A 23403-nucleotide genomic window follows, 5' to 3' on the forward strand; every position below is an offset into this window, starting at 1 on the left:
ATACTTAAACACACACACATATATATATGTATATGTATGTGTATATACATACATGTAGGTAGGCAGTTAGGTAGGAACTGTACCTACATATACGAAAACTGCATAATTGTTTGTATTTTACGCTTTACATGAAAGCTAAGCAAATCTTTTGTTACACTGTGTCTAACCAATCCCTTATGCCTTCTGTAGACTAAAAACCCTTTTCTGCACCCTACAATCATCTTGTTCTAGTGTATACATATACAGCATATATATATACATATATATATATATATATTTATATAGGTTTGTGTGTGTGTGTTTCTCTCTGTCTCGCTCTCTCTCTCTCTCTCTCTGTGTACAGCTTTTGTTTGGCCTTACGCTTTGTGTGCATATTCTAAACATGGCGGCGTTGTCGGCTAGGCTAGGCTAGGCTACCTCAACCTACTTTTTGGTAGGGGCTATACAGCACACAGTCTGCGTTGTCGTTAAGACTTTAATAGAGCCTACCGCCGCCGCCGTTACCATTGCCATCACCTCTTCCCCCCCGCTTTAGAAAACTCAACCCTTCTTGTTCTTCTTCTTGCAGTCAGTCAACACTGAGACAGTGGCATAGGCAGAGGCAGAGGCAGAGGCAGAGGCAGTTAGTCAGTCAGTTAGTCAGTCAGTCAGTTCTCATTCTTGTTGTTCTTCATGTTTACCTAAAACTGAGTACAACCCACCGAACCAGCCAACCAGCCAACCAACCAACCAACCAACCATCCATCCTAGTCATCATCAACATTCAACATGGCACTCATAATTATACCCTGGTTTGGGGCATACATTGGGTTTGCGGTAAAGTTGGTAACATCCTAATGGCCAAAAAGAGTTTGTCCCTTCACCCACCCAAAGAAAAAACGGAAATAGCTTAAGTGTTAAGTAAACTCGCAAACTCGGAAGCTCGAAAACAATGTATGTATGTATATTGGACTTTGAAATGGGCTTTTAAAGACTTTTTTGTGCAAACTACTAAAGCTGAAATTGTATTCCCCATCAAATGCTCTTTATATCTATATTTTGATCTCTAACTACATATTTCTCCCTCTTTTATCTCTATCTGTCTTTAAGAGTATTTAGCCATCTATCTATCATATATCTATCCCTCTCTCTCTCTCTCTCTCTCGTCTATTTGATTAACTATCTATCTGTTCACTTCTCTCTTACTAAATCTATCTATATCCCTATCAATGTATCAAAATTCTTCTTGCGATCTTTAAATCATTCTATCACCCTATCTTTATCTCTCCTATCTTCATTTATTTGTCTATATTTTTTCCTAATTATCTAAATTTCTAACTTATCATATATCTCCATAATATTCAAGATATCCTATTTGTTTATCAAGCTTCTGATTTTCTATATCTTTATCTAGTGTACTTGCCTCTCTCTCTCTCTTTTTGTTTGTCCTTTTTTGTCGTTCCAACAGATTTTCTTTCAATTATATTTTAAATTACTTAAAATCACTTTTATTTTAGCCATTATTTATAGAATTGATCCTTACTTAAATTGGTTTTCTTTCTAGATATTCCTATTTCATTAACGTTCTTCTGAACATCTTTTTCCTGCATTATCTCTTGAAAGTTTTTCTTTATTAACTCTCTCTCTCTCATCTTTCCCTATCCCTGATCTTTTTTCCGTGTCAATTATTTGAGATTTGTTTTTTCCTATTTTCTTTCACCTTTCTGTGTAAAACTTTTGTTCCTTCGTCTATCATTTATTTTTTCTCTTCTTTTAATCTCCTCGCATCTCTCCTCGATTTCTTCTTTCTCTATCTTGGCAGACCTGATCCCATTATTCATTTTCTTTTTAATTTCTCTTTTTCTCTTTCTTTTTCGATCTTGCTGCCCTTTTTTAAGGTATTTTCCTATTCGACTGAAATTTTATTTGGGTCCACAAGTTCCTCTTGTAATTTTTATGTGCAGTAGTTTCTGTCCATTTGGTCCATCTCCCTTTATCTCCACCTCCATTGCCGCCGCCGCCTCCTCCTCCTCCTCCTCCTCCTCTGCCGCCTCAGTCAACCCTTGCCCATTTCTTTGGCTTGCTTTCACTCTTCGTTCTTTATTTTTTACAAATCTTGTTTTTTTTTCTTTATTTCGTTCTTCTTCTGTTTTGTTAAATTACATGCACACATACATACATACACAGACAAATATTTATTTAAAACTTATGCCCAAGGCCTTTCATTACTGTGCACGTAAAAATATTTTCTGTTCTGTTTTTCAGAATATATACTTAAATACATATATATATATGTAAGTATGTATATATATATATTTTCCACTCATTTTGCTATTTTTCCTGTGCAAATGTGCGGCATATTGCTTTGTGCTAGCCATTCGTCTTTCTTTCTTAGTTTTTCATTTTGCATTTTGCTCCTTTCTTTCGGTTTTTTCCCCGTTCCCTTTTTATTTTTCGGATTTTCGCAACGAAAAAAATTATATGCACTCTCAATGGACAGGAAAAAATGCTTTTCACAGTCTTTGGCTAGTTAATTTACTTGTAGTAGTCCAACAGCCGACCCTCTAGACCCTCATCTCTATCCCCTCCCCCCATCCTAGTTGGAAAGTCTCTTAACGCTCTTCATTCATGGCGTCTAGCGGAGTTTTAATTAGTCCCTCCATCTCCTTTAGCATCTGTGTCCTTGTGTTTCGGGGCCATTGTCTTGCCCCAAAAGAACAAAGCACCACCAACACGACGAGGGGAAAAGGAAACAAAGAGAGACGGGCGGGGAGAGCGGATGAGAAAGTGTAGAGCACAATTTACAAAAAAAAAAAAAAAAGAAACCAAAAATTGTTGAAAATTTTATGCGATTTACTCGCCGAATTGTTTTAAATTACATTGCTCAAGTGTCCTGTGGGTACGCTGAAGTGCATGGAAAATGAGAACAGGTCAAAATTGTGAGTGATGCCACAGCCCTGTGGCACTCTGTTGCTCTCTGTTGCACTGAAGCACTGATAAGTGTTGCACACATAGTTTGTGTAGAGTAGAAAAGTTTAAACTAATGTTAAAAGTGCATCAACATCCTTTCTTCGTAAGATGAAACCCAACTAAAGGTTGGACTACACGCAGATGGCTAACTCTAACAAATAAATTGGCACAAATTGTAACTTAAGTTATATTGATGAAAAATGCTAGGAGAACCCCATGACACCATTAAAGAGAATTGGTGAAATTACTGGAAAAATAATATGTCTGAATGAGAAATGCAATAAATAAAGAGGAAAATTTATATCTCTATTTATGTAGATGCGGAAAGTTTGCCTTAAAAACAAAACGTAAATTATAAAATGTATTTAGATCTTTCAGGACTATATTTCATTGATAGATCTAGACTCTAGATTTAGATTTCTCATTTCCGGGTGATAAATCGATCTAAAATATCGAAACTTTTGAAGTTTTTCAAGAAAAAATTTATTTCTTGAGTTAGGAAATTGGCCTCATTTTCTTCCACACTTGATTCAGACAAAAAATTGATGTTAAATAATGCATAGATATTAAAATATTAAAGGATGTATTAGGAAATATTAAAGAAATTCTTCCAACTTTCCCAAACCGACTTTCTCCCAACTTTTCGATCAACTCAAAAAATTAATCTCATTTGTTCAGATTTCAGAGTATCATCCAAAAAAGTTTCAATTACTAGATCAAGATCTCTTTGAAGCGACCACCCCAAAACTTTAGTAAATCAAATATCAATATCTTTACTAAATAATCATAGATTATGTATAAGTAATTATTGTGATAATAATAAATATTTATAGTTGCTTACCTCTTTGTTGTTAATTATTAGCTGCAGTTGTTTTCTCAATTTCAATTATCTGTCACTTATGAACGAATCAGTTCACTTCACATTCACTTTACAAAAAAAACAAAAAAAAAAAAACAATTGTTAAAAATAAACAAAAAAAGCAACAACAATCTATACAGTCTATATCAATATTTTGCAATATCAGAGATCAGATATTGAACTGCACAATCAGTTTTCATTCACTCGCAGACGCTTTCTGTATATCGTTAACCGACTTTGTAAAGATTTCGCTTTAAATTTTTGCCCGTTTGAATTGGTTTCTAACTTATAGATACATACGCTCAGTCCGATCTTCAGTTGAACAAATAGTTATTGGCTTTTATACTGATTTTTAGCTAGTCACGATGATTGCGAAATTCATTTGCAGGGCTTTATCTTATGCTAATGTATAGCATACTTCTAGGCAAAATTTATCCAAGGGAAAAAGTTAAAAACAGAGAATCAAGCATTTGGAATTCAGTTTTCGGATAAATTGTTATTATTTATGATCGAAAAGGATTATGTTTTTTATTAAATAGCAAAATGTTAGTTCACAGACATAATAAACAAATTTTATTATCGATATGCCGGAAATGCCTTTCGATTTACAATGATCGAAGAAAGCTAGCTTTTTGCTCCAAAAGAGGCAAATGTTTATCTGAATATAAATCAAAGGAATTACATATGTTGGCACATACATATATAATATAAAGCTAGATAAATAGACATACATATACCATATATGAAAGTTTTTCTTCTTTTCCATGCTGCAAACTGAATATAATGTTTTTTTTATATTTTAAGAACCAACTACAATCAGACTTTGTAAGTTTTTTGAACAAAGGGGTCTCAAACATCATGGAAAATATAGTTAATGGTTACCTAATTTATAGCCATTAGCAAAGCTAATTATTTTGTTGGCTAAAACTAGAGAAAAGGATCATGATATCACATGAGAGAAGTGATAAACTGATAGGTTTAATATAAAATGTTTAAAAAATATATTTAAAACGAGTAACTCATATTCATATTCATAGATCAAGCTGCCTTAGAGCTTAACGTTGGCTTTGCATTTTACATATGGAAATGCTCATAGGGGAAAAGAGGAAGATTTGATGGTAGGGAGTGACCGGATGTTTACTTTAACGTTTGACGGTCATTTCCTGTTTGCTGGTTGCAAGGATATCCCTAATGGTATTTACTGCCACGAACAGCTAAGTACCACCCCTTTCAACACACACACAGATACACACACACACCCATGCATAGATAATGTTTAACAAATTGTTGCTACAAATAACTAATTCAATTTTCACACTCACCGAGCAAAAACTCACCTGTCAATTGAATTTTGATTTGACGTTTGAAACACATGAAATTGAAGCTTGAATGGTGGGTGGGGGGGAGAGGCAAATGAAAACTAAATTATTGCCATTTTAATTATAAATTACAAATGATTAAAATATTGTAATTGGTTTCTCAAATGTTTACTCAGAGCATTTGACTCTTTTGGCCCTAGTTCATTGGTTTGGTTTAGGTTTTTGGTGTTTTTTTGGGCGCCAAAGTACAGTCACTCACACTTACACACACACAGAGACAAAATAACATGCCGCAAAGTCAAAATGCACACACACACACACATACAGAGAAAAAAAGAGAAAACGAGAGAGAGTAAAAAGAAAGCCACACTCATACAGGGGCAAACACACTCAACGGAGAGAAACAAAGTGTTATTAGCTGTCAAACTGATTTTTGCGGGCTCTGTGGTGCAGATAGGTAGCACAGGGGGAGTGGGGATAGTGGGAGGGGGTTGGCCACTCCGACTGACTGACTGACTGACTGTCTAGATCCTTTGCTAGTCGACCCTCATGAGGGCTTTAGGTCTTTCTCTCTCTCTCTCTGAAATTCTCTCACTGTTTATTATGATGTTTGTTGCGGTTGGCGGCAATACACACACACACACACACTAACAGTCAAACTCACACACACCGCACATACCACACACAGACATAAGAGTCAGCGGCAGTTTAATGCAGTTTTGCTTTGCCGGAGCGACGTTAATTGGATTTGTGTGTGTGTTTGTGACAGTTGGGATAGGTTCCACACACACACACACACACACACACACACACACACATATAGCCCTCCAACCCACCAACCACTCCCCCATTACCCCCTTTCCTTCTTCCTTTTAACCCCCCTTACCCCGCTGTATTGCCACTTTGAGAGAAATAGAGTCAGTCAATTTTCAAAGTGGATTTACAGATTATTTTTGTTTGTATATTTCTCTTTTTTTTTTGGCTTGGATATTTTGTCGGCTATTTTGTCGTCTTTATTGAATGATGTTAATTTTTAGTTGCCTACAAAACACCAGAGACCCAGACCCAGAGAGGACAGGCAAAAACACACAACTTGACTGAGCGAAATTGCACAAATAACTGAAATGAAATTTCTCTGCACCACCACCTCCATCCAACACCCTACCCCACCCCTTCTGTTTTCACTGTACCTGCCTCTGCCCCTGCCCATGCCCCTGTGGGGACCCCCTTTACCCTTAACCCTCAAGCAATCCACCGAAAATGCAATGAGTAAAAGAAGAGCAACAACAATTGAGAGAAAATCCAAACTGAGTGAGTGTAAATGAGAGAGAAAGAGAGAGTGTGAGAGAGAGGGAGAGAGAGAGAAAAGACATTCATCCAAAATATTTCTTACACACACATCTCATACAGCACCAACAACATGCAGATAGAATGCACTCGAGTGCATTTTAATTGATTTTTTTGTTTTTTTTTTTTTTTATGCACATTTGCTTTACTTTCGAGAGTTTCTCAGATTTACCAAACCGCCCTCGCCCTCTCTTACTCATTCTATCTCTCTCTTTCTTTCTCTTTGGCTATCCCCTCTCTCTTTCTCTCGCTGTGTATGTGTGTGTGTGTGTGTTGAGTTTATTACTCTTTCTCTTTCGTTACTACTATTACACTTGGTCATGCTATCTCTCACTCTCTCTCTCTCTCGCTCTCTCTTTTGTAAGCACACGCGGCGTATGCGTAACATTTCATTTTCAAGTTGCATTTCACCTTTTCAGTTGAGTGAGTTTTATTTTTGTGCACATTGAAAATATATTTTGAGTGATTTTTTGAACAATTTTAGCCATTTGCTGTGATCTGTTCTAGGTCAGTTTTTTAAGTTTTAATTAGATATTTTTAGATGTTGTTATTGTCGCTTTTGTTGTTGTTGTTGTAATTTTGACAGCAAAAAGCGAACAAAAAGGTTGTTGCAACAAATTTTTAATTAATTACAAGTAAAATATAATGAATGTTGAGCGAGATGCGATGCGATGCGTTGCGTTGCGTTGAGATGAGATGAGATAAGTTTCAATTTGGTGTTTTTTTTTTGTTTTTTTTTTTTTTTGCAAACTGTTGGCCAAACAATTAGCATTCTCACTGTCCCAGATAATTCAGTTTCATTTTAAGGATACCATAAAAGTTTTTAATATGAAACAGCCCACAGCCGCACCACTTTTTGGGATGTCGGGGTATGAGGCTCGATTGAAAGGTTGTAGGATTGGATTGGAAAACAAAAAGGGTAGATGAAACTTTTATGAAACGAGTTTTAATTGTATTTGGACGGCTGAACTGGGAAACAGGCAACAGCAAATAGCCAAAAGCTTGTGGCCAGCAACGAACCAACGGAATTGAAGGTTAGCAGAATAATCTTTTAATGAATTTTTATCAGCCTATAGATTACTCAGGAAGAACCACTTTAGTTTCAACTGTGATTTGCATAAATTATATATATTTAATCCATGGAAAGTCCAAATAGTTGAGCTGATGATAGGAAATAGTGGCAAGGATTGTCGCACTTTTAGCTGATAAGGAAAAATCTTGTACAATAAAATGTGTAAATATTTCCTTTAATAATGAGTCCATGCAGTTAAATCGCGTATAAGAGTTTACATTTTTCATTTAGAGACAAAAAACAGTTCCTAAAATGAATCTACTGAACTGACTGATCAACCGATGTAACGCTATGAAAACACGATCAGAAGATCTATTGGCAAGTGCATTGATTAAATTTTAAATCTTAAATCTTTGGCTAATGCTGTCAGGATAAAAGGGGAAAATAAATAAACGAGAAGTTAATATCATGGAGGACCTTTAAGTGAGTGGTTTGATCTGTTATCTTTAAAGTTTCCTTTAATCTAACAATAAGTAGACCGTCATATGATTTTAAATGGCATACATAAGTGAAAAGTAAACGAAATAAGTAAACTTATTAAGAAAGATCGAATCAATGGAAATAACATGAGTTCAACAAATATTTGGAGATATCAACTATGAAATTATAATCAAATTAATTAAATAAACAAATAAATTCACCAAACGAATGAAAATATAAATGAACAAGCGAATAAGCAATGAAATAAAGAATAAAGCAAATAAAAATCTAAAAAAAAATTAACAAAAAAATCATAAAAAAGTCATAGTAAAAAAATTAACAAAAAATTAACTAAAAATCAAACACAAAAAATTTTGTATTCATTTGTTCTATATTTTTAGATCTTTATCTAAAAATATAGAACAAATGAATACAAAATTTACAAAACAGTAATATACATAATATGTGAAAAAGTTATAAAGGTGTGAAAAATTGATAACCAAATAAATGAAGGAACCAATGAAAAAGTTTAATATATAAATTAATGAACAAACAAACTAATGAATAAATTAATAATTAAATTAATGAACTAAATGGCAAATTGGCTAATCAGAGGAATCAACAAAATTAAAAAAAGCATCGATATTTAATTAAGGAATTTTATTAAGAAATGAATAAAAAAATAAATATTAAAATGACAAACAAATAAATGATTAAATAAATAAACATTTGAATAGAAAAATCAATGAATACTAAGTACAACCTAGCAATAAATAAACGATTTACAAAATTAATAAATTTATTAATTTAAATTAAGAAATAAATACACAAAAAAAAAAGAAGAAATCAAAAAAGAAAAAATTTATAAACAATTCAATTAACAAATAAATGAAGAAACTAATGAGACCAAAAAAAAATAATGAACTAGTTATTAAATATATTAAAACAAATGAATAATATACAATTTAGTAAACAAATGACAAAATTTATGAAAGCGTTAACAAATGAATTCTGAAAAGAATAAACAAGACAATAAATAAAATTGTGAAACAACTAAAGACGCCAAAAACAAATCAATAAACACATCAATGAATTTATTATTAACAAGCCGAGGTACATACATATATAATTTAAAAAAATAAAAAAAAACAATAAATCAATAAACATTTCAAATAATAGAAATTTTTAAAACAAATTCACTAAACTCTTATTATGTGCAATAATTGAATTAAACAAATGTTAAACACACAAAAAAAAATCTATGACAGTGTGACTCAAACTCAAATGTTGTTGTTGTTGTTGGTTTTTTTGAATGCAGCCAAGACAAGACACTCAATCATTTTGAATATACAGGGTGTTCTGTTCACTCAGGTAAAGTCATTTCATTTCTGTTGAGACATGCGCAATGGGAAAAAAACTCAATTTCCGGCTCAACAACAACTGGACAAAACGGCTTCGGCAGCAACAACAACAACAACAACAACACCAACACTAACAACAATGCAACACCTACACGACAAGCGGCACACACTAAAACAACACCTGTGCAACTGAACACCATAATAATAATAATAGCAATAACACCAACAACAACAACAACAACAAAGACAAGAGAAAGTACAGCTTACGTTAGCTGCATATAAGCCCTAAGGCAAAATTGTATACCAAAAAAAAAGGACCAAAAATAGAAAAATATGTTAGCCCAAAAGAGCAAGAACAGCCCGAATAACCGCAACAACAACAATGGTTAAAAACAAAAAAGAAATTGTCACTGCAATTGCCATTGCTGACCAGTGTAATAGCACACACACACATATGGACACACATTCTCACATACCAATACCAAAATCCAACATACAAAGATACTCAAGCATTGGGCTTTTAAAAATTTATGAATGAAATTTTCATATGTACAATACATTTGCATTTTTGTTTTGAAATACCCTACATAATGCTCAAGGGCATATTGCTCCATAGAGTATGCGATATTTTATTACTTCACATTGAAATATTATAAGAACTTTCTTTATTAGAACCTCCGAATGAATCAAATATCACAGACATATTCTATGTTGAGAAAATTAAACCCTATTCTTTTTCCTTATCCCTAGGAATCTTCTTTTTTGTATACTATATGGTTTTTTATGAGTTTTGAGTTCTGAAGGAATATAAAAATATATTTAATTTGCCATGATTTTGTCTTTTTATCCATCATGTATACGCCAGGTTAGCCAACAGAAGCATTTTGTCTATATAGAAAAATAAGTATACGTCCCATAAGCCAAAAACTAAATTTCTCTATACATCATGATTTTAATAAGGCAAAAACAAAATAAAGCTTCAAGAAAATAAGCTGAAGATATAGAAAATGTCTTTGTCAGAAAAGTTGGTGTGGAATTTGGTATAAAATTGGAAAAAATTCCCTTAAACTATTCTCTGTATAAGAAATATATGTAGTTTAGTTATATATGGAATATATTTTCATGATAATTCTTTAAAATATTTATATTTAAGCTCTAAAATATATAGAAGATAACTTAAAAGTTTCAACTAGTAAATCTTTAAACTAATCAACATCTAAACTCTCAATTATAAGTTGATAAATATTCGAAGAGTTTACTCTTATTAGTTACTTTACTTGATTAGCCTCCCTAATATCATAGGGTATTATTAAATTTTAGCTAAAAATAAATTTGTAGTTTTGAATTTTTGTTGTTGTTGGCAAAAATGTGCAAAAGGAAATAGGTATAGAAAGTTTTTTGCTGTCTTGGCTTCTTTGTTTTTGTCATATTGTTTGTTGTTTTTCCCTTGTTTTTTACTAAGTGCAATTTGTCAATGTTCCAAGTTCCAGGGCAATATTCCCATTGTCAAAGAAAGACGGCAGCAGGCGACTTGTTCTACATGCTTTTGAAGGGTAAGAAGAAGCGGAATAGATAACTACAACTAACTAATCAAAATAAATTGACTTGAAGAATAATCCAAAAAGAATGCAACTATCTACAGCTTGTAAATCGCAATCAAATTTAACATTTTGAATATGCCCAAGTTTCCATTTTTCCCCTCTCATCCTTACCAAAGACAATTGGCGAATTTCGTTTGTGGTGTTTGGCCATTTGATCTAATATTAATGGTAATATCAAAGTCCCTTCAAATCATCCCTAGCTGTCAATGCCAGATTCAACTATATTCAGTGACGGATTAAGCCAGAGCGGGGCCAAAAAACCTAAATGTAAGTTAGAAGAATATCACGCTCTAATATTAAAATTACTGTCTTAAAGTTTTTGAACATAAATTTTTGGTCAAACCGACATTTTTTCAAGTTACATTTTTAGCAATTTTTGACACATTTCAAAAAGTTATATGAAGGGGAAAGTGGGGCTAATCGGTGCATGGGGCAAACCGGCGCAGTCGAATTATCTTGAAATATAATAGCACGATCCATGTCCTAAGGTCGCATTTTGGTAGCCTATATTTGGATAATAAAGTTAGAAGTATCCAAATCGTAGTACCCGAAATTTTTGTGATTATGTAATTTTTAACCTCAAAAATCAATTTGTTTTCGCCGAGAAATGGTTTTAAAAACATAAAAAAATATTGAATAAATTTTTAATTTTTATAGATGTTAACTAAAACAGGTTCCGACATACATATATTAACTTATGGTGTGCACTTCGTTTTTTTTTTAAATTCACACAGTTTTAAAATATTAAGTTTAAAATGCTAAAACTAAGGGTGGGGCAAAGCGGCGCACTAGTTGAAATTTAAATGTGGCGTTTTAAAATCATAACTATATTTGAATAAAAGTCCGATATATAAACTAGTTATTGATAAAAACAGTACATTTGCCAGAATCAGACGGATCAGAATACTATATCATATAGCTGCCATACAAACGATGGAATCATAATTGAAAGTCTAAACCAATCAACATTGTTGGTGGTAAAAAAAAAGTTTTTTTTATAAAACAAATTTTTTAATATCAAACTATATTTTTTTTTTTCGAAAAATCGCTTGATTCTATATAAAAAACTTGTAAAACGACGATGCGCCACATTGCCCCGCGATTTTTGACAACGCCAATTTCGGGTATGTTCGAAAAAACCGCTATAGCTTTGTAACGGCAAATTATATCGAAACGTATCTTTGATCAATAGTTGGACAATGAATTAACATTTCATTTAAGTGGTCATATGAGAGGATACGAGCTCCCGATCAGGATATATGAAGGGTTAAAAAAAAATGAGCCGATTAGCCCCACTCTCCCCTACATCAATTGAATATTAGTTTAGCATATTTTAAAATGGCATTAAATACTTGGATATTTAAAAAAAATAGTTTTAGATTAAAAGACAATTATCTAACTGGAAAATAAATAATTTTTTAAAAAATAAAAAAATGAACTAAATTGGAGCTTTGTCAAATTAATGTTTATTGCAATATTTTGCTGTTTTTTGGCATTTTTATAATTTTTCGAATTACATTTTTGTCGAAATATATTCAGTGATAAAAAATCATTAGCTAACCCGGCACTGACTATATCCCTTTTGGTGTATTTTCTAGAACAGGACAACTAAATGAAAATTGCAAACAACTTTTGTGTATACAAAAAATGCATGAATTTTGAATGAATTTCTTTCTCTTTTCTTTTTTTGAGGCCAACTATTGGACTTTTGTACATATATTGATTTTATATTGTATTAAAATGAAGTTTAACTAGGAGTGACAACTGGGAAGGCAAGTGAATTAGGCATGTCTAAATTGTGGCATTCATTGAAATGATAATTTCTTTATTATCATGCAAATCGAAAACACGATTTCTCAACAAAAAAAAAACCCAACGCATAAGTTGAAAGTCCTTCAAAATGAACTTTGGCAAAAGTAATTTCCATACAAAAAACGCCAAAACCAAAGCACAGAACAGAAAAAAATACTCAATATAATTATACTAAACTGTCCATTTGTCAGATACATATTTGTATTAATTGCTGACCTCATTTGAAGGGCATTGATGAGCATTGACCACAAAACTAGGCATCGAACCTCATCAAAGAGTGGAAAGCCCCCCAACAAAAAAATATAATAATAAAAAAAAAAAACAACCCATACACATGACTAATTTAGTTAAAGGTTAATGACTGTGTTTATGCCAAAATATGCGGGTAAACCACTAACAATTGAAATTAATATTGAAAACAAAACTGTTATGTGTCATGTAATTGCCAACGAAAATACAAACGGAAAAAAAGGAAATCTCAAAATTTTAATACGCTAAAGACTTTGTAATGGAGAAAAATGTTTCCAAAAATTGTGTAAATATTGCGTATTCGCCGCATGGGTTACGCACGAATGAACCAACAATGGAAAGACTGGGATAGAGAGACCGGGAGCGAGAGGGAAAGATTTAACCATTAAGTCTCATTAAAACAAATGATGAGATTTTATTTATAAACATATAAAAACAGTTCCATCTAGAAACAATTCAGTCAGTTGCAAGTTGAGAATTAAATCGGCAAGAACCAAAATCAAATTCATCCACAAACGTCAAGAAAAATGTTGCGAAAATCCATAATGGAGTGCATTTTGATAATATTCATTGCATTATTCCTGCAATTGGCAAACTCACAATATTACGGATATCCTTATTACACGGGAACAAATACCGGAGCTGGAGCTGGTGCTGGTTATGGCAATATCTATGGCAATGGCCTTTATGGATATCCCTCATATGGCGGCTATCCGTATTATACCTATCCAAATTATGGTGGCTATAATACATATAATCCATATAGTATATATGGCCAATATGGTGGCTATCCGTCATATGGCGGTGGTTACGGTGGTTATCCCTACGGTGGCATGAGTAAGTAATACAAGAAAAGAACTCCTTATATATACCCTTATCTTCCTATTTTTACAAAAGTATTTTGGACGTGTTACTTTCTTTAGATACAGCCTATGCCAGCAGTAGTGGAGGATTTGCCAGTGCCAGTGCGAGTAGTGGAGCTGGTGGTGGCTATTATGGTTAATTAGTTAAATGTTTAACGAACTGTATATAGTATTTAAGTTTTGTTGTAGTTTATAATATATATAATCCATTTTTTTTTTGCAAACCAAAAGCTGAAGCCGATTTTTAAATTTAAATAAAATAGCTGTTTGGCGCGCTTTATTAACAGTTGGCGCATAACAGCACTTAATCGATAACATGACTGTTAAGTGATTATCGGCTATCGATAAATGGCGCTAAAAGCTAAGTTGAAATAAAAGAACAAGTTCCAGAAGAAAAATTATATTCAATTATAACTTTGATATATTTCAAGTACAAAACGCAATTAGTTTATTAAAGAATTGCTGACCGAATTATTGCGAAAGAGTTAGATTAAGTCAAGTTGTCCGTATTAAGATTACTATTACGTATTAAGAGAACCAGTGAATAACTGGATTAACTGGTTCAATACAAAAAAAAAGCCTTTTTAACAACTGAAAAAAACGGCTATTGTTCGTTTGGCCCAGGGCTGTCAGTTTAGCAATTTAGTTGCTAAATCTGCCAACTATAAAAAAAATTTGCAACTTTTTTTATATCTAGCACAAATCTAGTAATTTTATATATATTTTTTTGCAACTTTATTATAAAAATATCAATTTTTATTTTTTTCTTCAGGTTTTTTGCATTTTGTTTACCTTTTTGTCATCGACTGCAAAATTCAGATTATTAGTTTAGAACTTGCATTGCCAATGTATTTAAATATTTTAAAAGTCAAGACATTGACAATATACTAATTCAAATTAACAGAATACATTTTGTCAAGTACGAGTTTGTTGAGTATACGACCAAGCTTTGGGCGGAAGTCCCAAATTACAAAGACCCTGGCAACAACAATCCATTCAGTGGAACTAGATAGTATTTTAAGTATTCTGTAGTTAAATTATAATTGTTTTAGATTATGTTCCTTATAAATTTAAGAGTTTTGAATTTCGATTTTTATTTTTGTATATCTTAATTGGTTTAAAATTAAAATAATGGGTTTAGCAATTTTTTTTTGGCAATTTTTGGCAACTTTTCTTCACAAATCTAGCAATTTTAGCTTAAAAGATTCTGGCAACACTGGTTTGGCCCACTTTTATCTAATTTGGCTTAAATAGTATTAGTATCGAAAAAGCTAAACAAACGCATAGACGTCTAGCCGATTTTGCCGTCAAAACATACGCAAAGTAAGCGCAAAATCAATGATAAACTAGACACTAAAAGAAAGAAAACAACAAAGCATAGACAAGCAAAGCGATAATTAACAAAAAAAAAAAAAAAAAACAAAAAAAACAGCAACAATTTAGGGAATTACCGCCATACGGGGAAGAGAGCAAATTTAAGTTAATTGAAGAGACAATGCCAAACATACATTGCGTAATTGGTAGGGGACAAATAACAAGAATAAGAACAGCAGCAGCAGCAACAGCAGCAACAACAACAAAAACAAGAACATCCAAAACTGAATGCATTCAAATGCGCCTGTGTCCGTTAGTGTCTGTGTGTGTGTGTATCTGCAGCTGAGTAACTTTTTCGTAGTCGTTGTTGCTGTCTTGTGTTTTTTTTTTTATTATTTATTTATTGTTCTTTTTGCGCATGTTTCACTTGGCCTCAAAAAAGCTTGTGACTTGTTTGCTTAAAATGCCTAGTGCATGTAAAATGGATTGAGGTAATGTTGGCAGGGGGGCTGGGGCCATCGGTTAGGTGAAGGGCAGAAAAATCAATCAGCTGGCTACAAGAAGACAGAAGACCCCTCAATTGAATAAAAAGTGCTTGATGCTACTTATTAACCGCATAACGGCAAAATTTTGATGTCTAAGTAATTTTTATTTTTTGTCTGCTCCACATATTCCCCACTCACGCGCCGTTGTCTCTCTCACTTACATTCTCTCTGTCTGTCTCTCTTTCTCCCTCCCTGTCATTGTTGGTCTTTGCTTATTCCATTGTCAGCTGGCTGCTGGGGTGCTTTTTGCCGCCTCTTCTTGCTCTCATTTCGTGTCCTCTCTCTTTGCCGACAAGCTTAAATTCATAAATCAAGGCAGCAGAAGTTAACAAACAACAAGAACTACCTTTCTCTATCCCTGTCCTAACCCCTCCCCCCACCAACCGTCCTTTAATGTATAAAGTTTTCGGCAATAGGAAATTTCCGTTGACGTTGGCATACAGTGGAGCAAAAGTAAAACAAAACTAGTGCATACAAAATGGCATACCAATGACGCTTACAGTAAGACTTATACCTTAATGCGATCAGATAAAACAAGAAATTAACTTAAAACCCCCATGCTAATATTGGAAACCCCTTTTATCCTTTCCTCTCTTTGAATATCATCATAAAAAATAGTTGCAATTACTTTGGCCTTGCAACCACTGTGCTAACCGTTGACAGAAACAGCTGATGCTTGTCAAAAAAAAAAAAAAAACATTTTACTCGTGTTTGTGTGCGCGTTTGACTGTGAACTTTGAAGCGGATAGCAAAAAAAGAAAGAGAAAAAAAAATAAGAAATATACTTGCACAACATTTTAGTCAGTCTTTGATTTTCTGTACTGTTTGTTAAATCAATCGAAATTAATCATCAAGAAAAAAGTAAGCAATTGTTTAATAATAATCAACAAAACAAAATTAGTCCAAGTGTAGTCTTCTTATCTCTGTATTATGTACATATGTGATTCTGATTGTGTGTGTGTGTGTCCCAGTGTGCTCTTCTGATAGCTTTTCGGGGGTGTGTCAAGTTGTGGGGGCTTCTTCACGTTTGGCTGCTTATCAAAATCACGCGACACCGCTGCGCCGGGCGCGCGACTCCTCAGATTGCGGGACCCCGAGACCCCCCACAAGAATTCTTTTCAAGGCTACAGTGATAAATGAATACTAATCATTTGCAAATTTTTGTTTTCGTTTGTTTCCATGTCTTATCTCCCACTCTCCCTCTCGCTCTCTCTCTGTCTCTCACTTGCTTTGTCTTTATGCTAAGGAAGAAGAAGAAGCCAATACATTCTAGTTGAGAACCACCTGAAGCCGTTTATATAACACAAGAAGGCAATAAAAACTCGAGCCCCTCCGTGAAATTCCCCAAAAAAAAGAAACGCAAAGATGTTGCAACTGCTGCGTCGCTCTTCACTGCCTCAAGGCGTGATCAAAAAGTAAGTTATAAATAGTAATAATAAACGCCACAACAACAAAAACAAGGATTGAATTACTTAACAACACTGCACAATGGTGTGACCAGATGTTTGAGTTATTTAAAATTTTTGTTATTTCCACCCCCTCCCCCACATAGCTACGCCCGCGGTTTAGGCTCTGTGATCCCGGATAACAAACTGGAAGATTTCTCGGTTGTTAATGAACCGATCTTAGGCTATGGCAAATCATCACCCGAACGTAAAGCCTTGCAGCAGGCTCTGCAGGCAACCGCTGCCCGGTGCGAGGAGGTGCCCATTGTGATTGGCGGCAAGGAGTTCAAGACCTCGAAGGTGGTGCATCAGGTGATGCCACACAATCATCAACACAAGCTGGCACAATTCTATTATGCCGATGCCAAGCTCATTAAGCAGGCTATCAAAACAGCTGTGGAAACTCAACCCAAATGGGATCGTGTTCCCCTATCGGAACGCTTGAAGATTTGGGAACGTGCTGCCGATTTGATGGCCACGAAATATCGTCAAGAATTGAATGCAGCAACCATGTTGGGTCAATCGAAAACGGCAATACAAGCTGAAATTGATTCAGCTGCCGAATTAATTGACTTCATAAGGTAACTACACACATATTTCAAGGATAGCAAAGGATCTATTATTAAAAATTTCCTTGCTTTTAGATTAAATGCATATTTCCTTAAGGAGTGCGCTAAATACCAACCCATTAGCGAGGATATAAAGGTCACAAAGAATTCGTTGCGTTATCGTGGCATTGATGGTTTCATAGCCGCCGTCAGTCCATTCAACTTTACGGCCATTGGCGGTAACTTGTCCTATACTCCGGCCCTCATGGTAACTGACTATCCACTCCACTCCCCTTCAGATCGAATCAATAATACAAGTCGTTTCGTCTCTTGTTTTCTAGGGCAACGCTGTGTTGTGGAAACCTTCGGACACAGCCCTGCTATCCAATTGGCGTATATTCAATATTATGCGTGAGGCAGGTGTGCCCGATGGTGTGGTGAACTTTGTGCCAGCCGATGGCCCAGTCTTTGGTGATACGATTACAGCCAGCCCCCACTTGGCTGGCATTAATTTCACCGGTTCAGTGCCGTAAGTAATTAATTGACTCTTTTTCATCATTCAATATGAAAACTATTGGAAAATTTAATGGCTTGTTTTCTTTTCTACAGGACCTTTAATCGCCTGTGGAAACAGGTGGGCAATAATATTGACAATTATGTCAATTTCCCACGTTTGATTGGTGAATGTGGTGGTAAGAATTTCCACTTTGTACATAAATCGGCGGATGTGGAATCGGTTATAACATCGACAATACGTTCAGCATTTGAGTATTGTGGCCAAAAATGTTCGGCCTGTTCGCGTATGTATGTCCCAGAATCTTTGTGGCCAGAGGTGTGTGTGATTAGAGTGTGATTACAATAGAATTTGAAATATTAATTTCCACAATTATTTCTAGATCAAAGCTGGCTTGCAACGTGAGGCTGCTAAACTGAAAATCGGTGATGTTCAGGATTTCAGTAGCTTCACATCGGCTGTCATTGATGATAAAGCATTTAAACGCATTACCGGCTATATTGAGCATGCCAAAAATTCACCAAATCTAGAAATAATCGCTGGTGGTACATATTCCGATAGTAAAGGTTACTATATCAATCCAACCATTGTAGAAACTAAAGATCCCAAGGATCGCATTATGACTGAAGAGATCTTTGGCCCCGTTTTAACTGTCTATCCCTATAAGGAGGCAGATTTATCAAAGACCATGAATCTGGTGCATACATCCACAAAGTTTGCATTGACCGGAGCAGTATTTGGGCAGGATGAGTAAGAAATCAAAAGACATTTAAATTAATTTACATATATATATATATATATCTTTGATTTTCTCATAAAAATAGGGAATTTATTAATTGTGCTCTGGAGGAGTTTAAAATGGCTGCCGGCAATTTCTATATCAATGATAAATCAACTGGTTCTGTGGTCGGACAACAGCCATTTGGCGGTGGTCGCATGTCTGGCACTAACGATAAGGCAGGCGGTCCCCATTATATCCTACGTTGGTCTTCACCACAATCGATTAAAGAGACATTTGTGCCCCTGCGTGATGTCAACTATCCCTATATGAGCGAGTAAATCCTTACAAAATAACAAAAGGATACTGAAAGGGAATGCATCAGAGAGGGAGAGAGAGAGAATGAGGCAGAAAGAGACAAAGAAGAACTACAAAATAATGAAGGAAAAGAAAAAAAACCAACAGGAATCTCATATAACTAACTAACTAACTCTTATATATGGATTATATATATATCTTTATATATATCAATGTATATGTATATGTATTTTGTTGAACTATTTTTAAACTAAACACAAACACGCCCACTTGTCGTCGTCGTTGTCCCCACCCCGTTTTCCCCTTGCCCACCCACCCCGTCCCTTCTCTAGTTAAATGTTGTAAAACAAACCTCGAAAGAAAAACAAACAAATGCCACGAATAATGTTGTAAATTGATATGCTGATTTCACCCTGAACAACATGAATAAATACAACTCGAATACTATAATAACATAATAATAATAATAATATCTCTCTACACACACACACACAACACACACATATATATATATATAGTATATAAAGTTTTAAAACGTATTGTGATTATTTAATTATATATATACATATATGTATATGATTTGTAATTATGTTGCCTGCTTTTCGTTTTTGTTTTTCCTTTTTGTTTTGTTTATGTTTTTTTTTAGCGTATATATTGTAAAAGCAAACACTTGACAATACATTTTGAGTACTAAATGTGAACAAATAAAAACAGTTACATAATATATAATAAATAATAATAAAAAAAAAAGAGAAAAGAAACATTAAATTCAGTCAAAAATAAATAATTTAAAATTACACAACAAATTTGGAAAATGGCAAATCAATTAATTCAAAATTTTGATTAATCATGCAAAACGATTTTATTTTCTTTCCAGATATTGAGTTTTTTAAAGGAGTTGGAAACTATCTGGAAAATTATTTATGGTTTATTGTGTTTTGTTTTTGTATACTTAAAACCTAAAGGGAATATATTTCATTATCATTATTAATGACATTCGTTATGGTCAATAATTCATTGGAAACCTTATGATTATTAATCATAATAACAAAATTGTTGCTAAAGGGGCTGGTTTATTTATTTATTTTCAAACAAATACCAAAGAATTTTTAACTAATTTTCTAATTTTTCGTTAAATTTCAGTTATATTTTATATACATATGTACAGACATATATAAAAGGTAAGTATCACCGATATTTCAAATTTTTGTTACTTTTGCTTTCAATTTATATTAAATTTTTTTATGTTTATTTACAATATTACTGGTAAATTGTTAAAAATAACTGCTTGTTGTTATTTTATGTTTATCTGTGTTTTTTTTTTTTTATTTAGTTTCAATTTGTTTTATAATTTTTAGCATTTCTTTTGATTTTTGATTCCCTGTAACTTAAGATTTTCTTAAATTTTTGCAGATATACATTCTTTTATTAATGAATTACGGGTAAGTACAACCTTAACAAAAACTTATTCTCCAATTTCTTATGCTCTTGTCAATCAGTGTGGATATATAAACTGAAGATATACACGCTTTCATTAAGAATAAGACCTTATTTTGCAGTTTCTTCTGCTCTTGTCTGGAATCGGTAAGAATATGTACATAGTCTGCAGATATGTTTCTTGTCGCTATACAAAAAACTCGACTATTTTGCTTGATTTTTTTAAACATTTCTTTTTATTACATTTTTTCTTTTCGTTAAATTTTTTAAATTGGATTTTCACGTATAAACTAGATGTATATATATGTATGTGTGTTTTGTGTGCACTTTTCATGTAATATATAACAACATATGTAATTAAATAACTAAAATTTCGTACAAATTATAAGCAGCACTCGTTCAGCCCAGCATTAACAGCTCTCCCGTCTCCTCTCGGTGTTAGCGTATTTTTGTTACCATGCCAGCGGCAATAGTGACTCCAGCCACTCGTAGCATTATCCTGCCCAGTTCCTTAAAGTCGGCATAGCGTTCAATGCAAATGGGTCGGGAGGTTTCCACTTCAACAAGGGCGCACGAGTTGTTGCCCAGGCAGCGAGGCTTCTTCTTGACCACCTCGCCGGTGCTCTTGTGTATGGAGGCGGTCAGTTTGCAAACAACAGCCGGTTCGATGAGCGACTGATGATGCAACAGCACCGGAAAGCCCATGGTAATGGGCACTTTTACATTGAAAACTATGATGCGGGCCTGAAAACGTGTCGTCACTGGGATGGGTATCTGAGGATCAGAGATAATGCAGCCAACGGTTATATTGTTAATATCGACACCCGCAAGAGTTACAGAGATTTGATCACCGGCAAAGACACTTGTCTGTGAGAGATCATCCATGGTCAGGCCTTTGACTTGGGCCTGTTCTCGACTGGCGCCCACCAAGACCTTGTCGTTGACGCACAGGACTCCCGTTTCGATGCGCCCTGAAATGCAGAATCCCGACCCGGTGCCCTTATAAATGTCCGACACGGACATTCTAAGTGGACGATCAATGGCTCGCTCGGGAATTTTAAAGTTTTCAATAACATCGAGCAAATGGGGACCAGTGTACCAGGCGGTCAGTGCTGATTCCTGTGCAGATTTGGTGAGATTCTCTCCGGTTAGACCTGAGCAGGGTGTGAAAGTCACATCCGATTCCTTGAAACCGGCTTGCTTTAGGAAGGCCTTTAGTTTAGTGACAATCTCATCGAATCTCTCTTTGGACCAGCCAACCGTGTCTAGCTTATTGATAACCACGCCCAATTGATTAACTCCAAGCGATCGTACAAGTATCGCATGCTCCCTTGTCTGTCCGCCCAACTCGAAACCCGATTCAAACTCTCCACGTGTCGCATCTACAACCAGAAGAGCGACATCTGCTTGAGTGGCGCCCGATATCATGTTGGGTATGAAATCCTTATGACCCGGTGCGTCTAGCAAGGTAACAATTTTCGATTTAGTTTCTATCCGGGATTGCCCGACATCCATGGTTATGCCACGCGCCCGCTCCTCACCCGTTTCGTCCAGTACCCAGGCATACATAAAGCTTTGCTTGCCAAGCTTCTTCGATTCCTGTTCATGCTTGTGCATTACCCGTTGTGAGACATTTCCCGTATCATAGAGCAAATGACCCATCAGGGTGCTCTTTCCGGCATCCACATGACCGATAACTATCATATGGATGTGACTCTTTTGATCTGATCTTTCCTTTTCATACAGCTGCTGAGCATTGCGTTGGGCCTGATCTTTGGATACCTTAAAGATGCCAGCTGCATTACGGCTGGCTTCATCGCCGATACCGATATCAACAGGAGTATTTCTACCGGATACCACAGGCGAGGATGGAGTTTTCGGTGACGCAATATCAAAGCCACGTCGCGGCTCTTTAAGGCTAATCTTTGTTGGTGGTGCGATTGCTGATCCTGATGATGGTGCTGCTGGCGCTGGTGGTGGTGGTGGGAGTTTGTTTACAGACTTTGATTGAGTTACTGTTGTTGCTGTCGCAGCTGGAGTTGGAGCTGAAGCTGAAGCAGAAGTAGATGCGGGAATGGTTAACGTTTTTGATTTTGCCGGAGTTGTTGTCGTTTTCTTTGTTTCCTCGTTTAATATTTCGTCGAGTATCTTTTGTATATCAAAATCAAATCTCATTGAAGTCTCCACTATGCAACGTTCTGAGACAGCGTCACCCACCACACTTCGCACTTCATCGACACAGGAACTCAGCTTGGCCTGATCCAATTCATCTAGTTCGGGCATTTGAAAGCTTTCCGAATCACGACGTGCTTTGGCAAAGGCCTCATCTTCATCGTCGTCGTCGTTATCGGTGTCCTCCTCTTTGATATCCTTATTCTTGCTGATGAAGGCCGATATGCTCTGCTGGCCACGCTGTCGATCGTATAGCCACTGTTGGGCATCTGTCGGCGAAATGCAATGGTCATCATCAACCGAATGGCCATATACATCGTCATAGCCATCGTATTCATCGTTATAGTCCATGGTGCGTACAATTCTGTGGCGTGACATTTTGATGTTTGATGGTGGTGGCTATATATGTAAATATAATAGCCGGTTATTTCACAATTTCGGAAAATAAAAACAACTAAGTTCGAGTTTCATCGAACGAAAATAATAAAAAGCACTTGCCACCTGGGCCCAGGGTTGCCAGGTTGACCTACTATCTGGTAA

At 35.0% G+C, this 23403-nt stretch overlaps 3 protein-coding genes across 6 annotated transcripts; 2 read left to right on the forward strand and 1 right to left on the reverse strand.

Moving 5' to 3' along the window:
- Positions 1 to 13295: 13295 nt before the first annotated feature.
- LOC6645514 (prisilkin-39) lies at positions 13296 to 14088 on the forward strand. The gene is made up of 2 exons (XM_002068022.3): positions 13296 to 13826; positions 13913 to 14088. Exons 1-2 carry the CDS (start codon positions 13517 to 13519, stop codon positions 13990 to 13992), a joined length of 390 nt encoding a protein of 129 aa, XP_002068058.3. The 5' UTR covers positions 13296 to 13516; the 3' UTR covers positions 13993 to 14088.
- A 1034-nt stretch (positions 14089 to 15122) lies between these two features.
- LOC6645515 (delta-1-pyrroline-5-carboxylate dehydrogenase, mitochondrial) lies at positions 15123 to 19715 on the forward strand. 4 transcript variants are annotated; one of them, XM_023177405.2, is made up of 8 exons: positions 15123 to 15175; positions 16962 to 17126; positions 17264 to 17737; positions 17801 to 17972; positions 18046 to 18233; positions 18314 to 18536; positions 18601 to 18968; positions 19043 to 19715. In XM_023177405.2, the coding sequence occupies exons 2-8, from the start codon at positions 17077 to 17079 to the stop codon at positions 19275 to 19277; spliced, it is 1710 nt and encodes a 569-aa protein (XP_023033173.1). In that variant the 5' UTR covers positions 15123 to 15175; positions 16962 to 17076; the 3' UTR covers positions 19278 to 19715. The 4 variants fall into 4 exon arrangements, with proteins under 4 accessions (XP_023033173.1, XP_046867772.1, XP_046867773.1 ...); XM_047011816.1 differs by having other exon boundaries at positions 15126 to 15175; positions 16958 to 17126; XM_047011817.1 differs by lacking the exon at positions 15123 to 15175 and adding an exon at positions 16429 to 16572 and having other exon boundaries at positions 16958 to 17126.
- A 1183-nt stretch (positions 19716 to 20898) lies between these two features.
- On the reverse strand, positions 20899 to 23375 carry LOC6645516 (protein HBS1). Its single transcript, XM_002068024.4, has one exon. The coding sequence runs from the start codon at positions 23239 to 23241 to the stop codon at positions 21130 to 21132; it is 2112 nt and encodes a 703-aa protein (XP_002068060.2). The 5' UTR covers positions 23242 to 23375; the 3' UTR covers positions 20899 to 21129.
- Positions 23376 to 23403: the final 28 nt, after the last annotated feature.

This window comes from Drosophila willistoni (genome assembly GCF_018902025.1).
Source record: "Drosophila willistoni isolate 14030-0811.24 chromosome XR unlocalized genomic scaffold, UCI_dwil_1.1 Seg143, whole genome shotgun sequence".
NCBI lineage: Eukaryota > Metazoa > Arthropoda > Insecta > Diptera > Drosophilidae > Drosophila > Drosophila willistoni.